Source organism: Pteropus vampyrus, unplaced genomic scaffold, assembly GCF_000151845.1.
Source record: "Pteropus vampyrus isolate Shadow unplaced genomic scaffold, Pvam_2.0 Scaffold25, whole genome shotgun sequence".
NCBI lineage: Eukaryota > Metazoa > Chordata > Mammalia > Chiroptera > Pteropodidae > Pteropus > Pteropus vampyrus.
This window is the reverse complement of record NW_011888806.1, coordinates 4,489,025-4,495,898: the sequence shown is the minus strand read 5'-3', so window position 1 is coordinate 4,495,898 and position 6,874 is coordinate 4,489,025. Positions and strand designations below refer to the sequence as shown.

Sequence of the window (6,874 nt, the reverse complement as noted above, 5' to 3'; positions counted from 1 at the left end):
AAAAGAGAAAGAAAGAAAAGAAGAAAGGGAGGAAGTGGGGGAGGGAGGGAAGGAAAGAAGGAAAGAAATAGAAAGATGAAAAACCTTCATCAAGCAAAGGAGAAAATTATGTCTTGTAATGTATATGAGAGAATCTGGCCAAACATTAAAAAAAAATGAGTACTTCATATTGACTTATTGACCTACCCACCATGCACACACGATATTAGAAATAAAACGGCAAGAAAGGATTTCAATTGGCTCAGGTCACTTGACCAACCATTAAAATTGCTAAACCAGGAAGTCAGAGTCATGAAAAAAATTGGATCACTTGGAACGTTTGTCTAGGCATGAAAAAAGAAAGCAATTCTCCAAAGGGACAAAGGGAAAGGTAGAGTTAGTAAAGACATGGCCACTGAAAAAATCATTGTGAATAAAAAGAAAAAAAAGAGAGAGAAAAGAAACATCATATATGGTACAAATATAGTTTAAGTCACTGCCTAGGTCTGAAGACAAGCTATATCTACCTAATTACTCCAAATGCTTTTTCATTATTGTTATTTCAAACCCCCGAATACTAGAGTGCTTTAGAATTTTTAAACCATTAACTGTATTCAGTTATGTGTAAAGGAGGACTTAATTATGAAGAAACTACATATTTTAAAATGCTTGTCCAGAGCATTATTGAAATAAACTACTCAGCAGTTTTATTTATTCTGGTAATAAATGTTTTTGAATAGTCAGTGCACCAAAATACTGAGGTCAGGTTGGCACTAATAGATGTCATTTATTTAGGCAAATTGACAGTAAGTTCACCAAACTTGAAAAAAAAAAAAAAAACCTCGAAGAGAGAAAAAAATAAATGTCTGTGCTTACTTTGTTAGCTTAGATATATTAATCTTAAACAAGATGATATAATAAAAGCTGTTTATTCAGCTTAGATTTAAGTAATATAATTGTAAAATGTGAATAGCACTTTGGAAATTTAGCTCTTCACTTGTTGCAGATCACTTTTTCCACCAATACTGTTTGGTCTAGGAAAATAAAATCTTAAAAGACCTAATTAAGAAAAAGTGCACATCAAGGAATGTGATGAGAATAGACTTTGGTTGACCTCAGAAGAGAACAAAAGCTCAAAAGAAATTTTATAAGGTTTTAACTTTGGCAAGAGGACTACAGTATCTCTGATAATTAGCCTTTCAACACATTTGGATTTGCTAATTGGATCTAAATTCTAATTAGACTTTTTATGTAACTAAGAATGACATATCATTGTATGAATTTAATGTGCCTTTACAGTTGAAATCAATAATTAGCAGCGTTTTCCAAATTATTTTAAGGAAAAAGCTTGCTTTTTGTTTATACTGTGACATCCTCTTCTTTTAAGATATATTATGTACATTTTAGTTTTCTTAATTAAACACCTTTTGGAGAGCTCAAATTAAAACTTGAGTTTTAATAAAAATCACCTAAATCATTAGTACAGAGACTTCCTAGTATGTTGATGGCTTTGGAAATCACAAACAAAATGCAATATAAGGAAATAAATCACAGCGTTCAGGAAGAAGCAACACAAATAACAATGTGCCCCTATAAACCATTCAGTTAATCAAAATAGGCTCTGGATATTCGTAAAGGTTTGTCATGTTTTTAAAACATGCAAATGTGGAATTGGTTCCCAAATGTGAAGGCTCATGGATCTGGTATCAGGATTAATAGTATGACATTTCTTCCCAACATATGCATTACAACTTTCTCTTTGCAGCTTTGCTTTTTAAGCAGTTATCTGCTAATTCAAGTCAAAGCATTTCTCTTTTCTCCTTATTTCTGAATTGAGAGCCATCCATTTTTATCCTGATGTGATTTATAGGCAGTAATTTTAAAGCTGGTAGCCCTCATATTTGGATATTACAAGAGATAAGAACTACATGAGGATGTAAAATTAAATCAGTATTTTGGAGAGTAAAGAGCAGTGAATCATGGCAAGACTTTAAGGGAAAGGCTGCTGCCAAAATTTTCCAAGCATATCGATAGCACTGACAAAAAAGGCAAATTATATTGTTTTATGTACTGTGAATACTTAAAAACAAATCCATATACATGATTTTTTTCTCAAATAAAAAGCTGTAATCCTTCTAACCACATTAAAAATCTTGTAGGTTTTTTTTTTCTTTCCAATAAAAGCAGTGTAAGATCTAATTAAAACCATTGAAATTGTAAGAAAATCTAACTGGTGCAGTAATTGATGTATTAGAACAGACTTTATGTTAGAATTATATGTGCTATTATTTTCCCAATTAGAGCATTACTAGGACTGAGCTATGGGTGTATTTATAACTCCTCATTAAGTCAAATGTCCTCAGCGAGTTTCCTAAACCATGTCGGGTATTGTCATATGCCATATGATGGTATTTAAAAGCAGGAAATGGCATTTTTGATGGCTTCATTTGCTATTAAAAAAGAAAACCTGCACACGATCCTTCCTATATCAATTATTTCAAGACTTATCACACAGTTCTCTGAAAGGTCTATATATAGGTGATTGGACTGTTCTTCAGGCAGAAAAGTGACCAAGCTATTTTATCTTTCAGCTTGGATGCTGGAATCCTGTCACAGGGCTGAATGGGTCACTGACTGACAAGAAACTGGAGAATAACATGCGTGGAGTGGTTCTTCGTGTGGTGACTGTTCTGGTAAGTCTGACCTGAGCCTCATGGTTTAGCTTCTAGAGGTTACTTTATCCTTCATTTCTTTATGTCTTATTAACTGATGCTGTAATCGTAAAAGAGCTTTAAAAAATCCTGACTCTGCTCTTTCTAAGATATTTTTATTAGTTATATTTTTCCAGCCCTCAGTTAATGTGGATCAGAATCAGATTTTTGCAGGCTTTTCTTTTAATTAGTCCTTTTGTCAGTAATATTCTTAGACATTTTAGGCACGATTTCCCTTCTACAATTTTCTACACATGATAAAGTGAAGGTATCCTTCAGGCATTCTCTCACTGAACCCTAGAGTATGCAGAAATGTAGATGCCCATGCCAAACAAGTGTAGATTTGATTAAAGCTGTACATTCAGTAATATTAAAACACTAGCCAACTAAGCCAAACTTTTCTGGTATGGACCCACTTCAAAGGAAAGACCATCCAATTGTTTAATAAATATTTACTGAATATAAGCCATATTCAAACTCAGTGCTGATTAGTGGGGACACTGATGAATAAAACAAATATGATTCTGTTACCATTGGGAGTGATCCAAATCTGTTGTTGCCCTGGTGGTGCTGAGGGGGCCCCTGTTCTTTCCTCCGATGCAGTAAAGATTTACAGATCAGCAAAATTTAGGAAAAGTAAAATTTACTAAAGTACGTTTCAAGAGAGAAACAGTGTGCTTGAGATGGCCACAGCCCTGCAGAATTTGGGAAGTAAACCTTATATCGGGCCCTTGATGCGTGGTTACAGGGATGGTGTTAGATGATTGGCACGTGAAGTCATTTGATTGATATTTGGCTGTTATGTAACCCTTTGTCTACTGTGCATGTGGTTACTCAGAATTCAGTCTGTTATAATTAGATTCATAAACTTCCAGACATATGTATGACATTATAATGAAGGTATAATTAGGCTAAGGTTAAGGAAGGTCAGTCTATGTCCTAGTTGCTCGGGTGCTTGTGGCCAGACTAAACCAGCCATTAGTTTTGTGGTTTTTACTTCCTGTATTCCAGGATGTAATGGTAATCTTTAACCATAAAACAGGTGTTTCGGGGAGGCCCAAAGGAGGTCTCTGGGCTGGGCCTTCATTCCCCCTTCATTCAGGTCTACTTATCTGCCTAACAATTCTGTCCCTATAGCACTTATCATCTAGTGATTCTGTGAATGTTAAATGGGTTATATTTGTGAAATGTTTATTATAAATCTATTTACCTGTTAGGAAATCAATAAATGTTATTAATAACATATATTATTCTCTCACAATAAGCATATAAAATATTAACAGAGGTATTCTTAAATAGTAAAATACTCAAATGGGTACTGTCTAAATAGCCATTAAGCATGAAGATATACACTCTCCTTGGCTGTTTCAATGTGCTTGGCTTTGTGCTAATTTACAGCACATTTCAAAACCAATAGTCCATAGTTCTTAACTTTATTTTCCTTCGGGAAAGCTTACTTGTTTTAAATTTGAAAAAGTCTTTCTTACTGACTAAAAGAATTATAAAATTAGTAAACAGGGAGAGCAGTCTTTTTTTATATGTTGATACTAATTGGATGTTTAGCAAAGTTTATAACAGCAACCACTGCTCTTTGTACTTTGTTTAATGCAAATTAAGTTGACTCAACATAATTTCATGGTATTAAAAAAACCTGTGATATTCTCTATAAAAGTCAAATGAGTAGTTTACCACCACCACTACCACCCTTTTAATGCCTATAACTTACCCCTAGTTATTGTTTTAATATGATTTTTACTTTTGGGCAAATAATTGTATTTTGAAGAAATCACAACTTAAATGCGAAGGTACTCTTGTAGGTACCCAATGCATTTCCATTGATGTGCTAATACTTTTAAAAAGACATTTAAAGTGCAGTAAACTATTAATAGTCTTTTCTGTAGTGGTTAACATGAAAACTCAGGGGACATCTGCAATAAAAGATGATATATATACTTTGCTTTTGTCTTTGAGATTCAAATTTTAAGTCAAGTTAACCCTATTTAGTCATAAGCAAACATTTAGTCCTTATCATGTGATAGACTTGGTAATTGATATGACTAAACACATATTTATATGTGTTTAGTCATCTTATAGGAATATTCATACATCAAGGTATGCATAGAATCTTGTTGGGGGGAGGCATATAACAAAACAGCTAAGGTGTATTCAATTTACTGTGTGCCAAAAACTCTACTAATTTGTTTGCATATATAACCTTATTTAGTCCTCACACTATTTTCAATAAATAGATGGTATTCTGATCCAAAGAATGTGGTAGAGGAAAATGAGACATCCAGAGATTGAAAATAACTGTGGAAGATTACATAGAGAGTAATCAGTTAACAGAAAATAAAAGTCAGACAGAAAAAGTTGGGAACCATATGATTTCACTCATATGTGTGATATAAAACTGAAAACAAACAAACATGACAAACAGAGAATCATGGACACGGACAGTGGATTAGTTATTACCAGAGGAAATGGGGAGAAGGAGAGATAGGAGAGTTAGATGAGGGCAAAGGGGGTCACATATTTGGTGACGGAAGGAAATTTAACTTTGAGTAGTGAACACACTTGAAACTTATTTTATTAACCAATGTCACCCCAACAATTTTAATAAAAAAATAAAGTAAATAAATAAAAGCAAAAGAAAAAAAGATTACACAGAGAGTAAGTAGCAGAGCGAGTTGAGATTCAAATCCAAGAACTCTGACTTCAGACCACTTAACCTCTTCCTTCTTAACATTGTATTATACTCTCTCTACCCCTACTGTGATAAGTGTGAGAATTGAGGTATTTATAAGATTTTACTTGACTTAAGAGTTGGAAATGTTTAACTCTGAATAAGATGAAAGTGGGTTTTATTGGGAAAGCTTCATAAGGCCAATTATTTTAAATTCCTTTCCAGTCTGAACAAAATGATTGCTATTTCGTAAATAAAATGATACTGCTTCACACAGTGTTAATACCTGCATGCCTCAATCTCACTTTTATGACTCATAATGGTCTCTGTTTCCTGCAAACTCAGCTCTGCACAACCCCCGAATATGATTAGTGAGTGGAGATATGGAAACAGTCTGTTTCCCCCAAGTCTTTTGTGATGCAATATGGATGTATCAGTTGGGTGCCCAGTTGAGTAAAAGTTGTTACACTTATCACACTCCCACGATATACAACCATTGTTCTTAATAATTTGTCAGGATTCCTGATTCTTCCTTTAATTCCTAATTGAATGGAAACCAGCTATGACCTTCTTATTTATTTCCTATAGGCACCTTTAAGATCTAGCTCTTACTTTTTCGGTCTTGCAAGCTTCTTCCACCCAACACTGAAGATCACTCTCTCCTCAACTCACCCAGCAACTCCAAAATCTGGATGCCCACTTAACCTTGAAAGTTGGATTTGATCTATATTCGACTTGATTTGGCCACCCAAACACCACCCCCTTGTATTCCAAGTACTTACCTCCAGCACTTGAAAAGGGAGAAATAGGAGGAAAGAACCATGCGTAAAACCCCTGAAGGACAGTCTTTCACCCTTTATTCCATTCTAACTGAAATCTAGTTCCAGTTCCACACATGCACACAGCCCCTTTGTTTCTTAGGAAATTTATGCTGTCAATGACACTCAGGTTAATAAAATTGATTTTCCTCACCTAAGTTTTGAAACCTCCATTCTTATCACTGTTAATGATACTTTATTGACTTAAAGGAAATAACCTAATATTTATCTTAAACTAAATAATCAGCACTATATTGTTTATGATCCCAGGAGCAATTAATGGTACACTCAAGTGGTTAATTGAAGAGAATTAAATGAAGGGATTATTAACAAAGAATGTAAATAAGGTTAAAGAAATTGTCAAGGGATGTTGAAGTGCCAGAACTTAGATTCACAGCAAGCCTTGACTACATCGAAATCTGATGGGGCATGGGAGGGAGCAGTATTAACAGACCTGGCAATAGCTCTAGAGCCATGAGAGAGAGACTACCACTCAATAGTAGCTATGGCTACTATTTGGCACAGGAAGAGGATAAAGAGAATCACTGCCCAAACCCCAAACCTCAAAATGGGGAGGAGGTTACCCCAATGTCACTCCTCCTCCTTTTATCTTTTTTCATTGTCTCCAGTTGCAAATCCAATCATAAATCAGAAGGCAAGGGAGCCCAAGTAATGAAGACCAT

At 34.5% G+C, this 6,874-nt stretch overlaps 1 protein-coding gene across 2 annotated transcripts in view; it reads left to right on the top strand.

Annotated features, from left to right (window-relative positions):
• GRID2 (glutamate ionotropic receptor delta type subunit 2) overlaps nt 1–6,874 on the top strand; it is a 1,302,586-nt gene that overhangs the window by 968,181 nt on the left and 327,531 nt on the right. For both annotated transcript variants that reach the window (XM_011356280.1, XM_011356282.1), the window contains one exon: nt 2,571–2,672. In XM_011356280.1, coding sequence (XP_011354582.1) covers nt 2,571–2,672 — 102 coding nt within the window. The remainder of the gene's footprint in view (nt 1–2,570; nt 2,673–6,874) is intronic.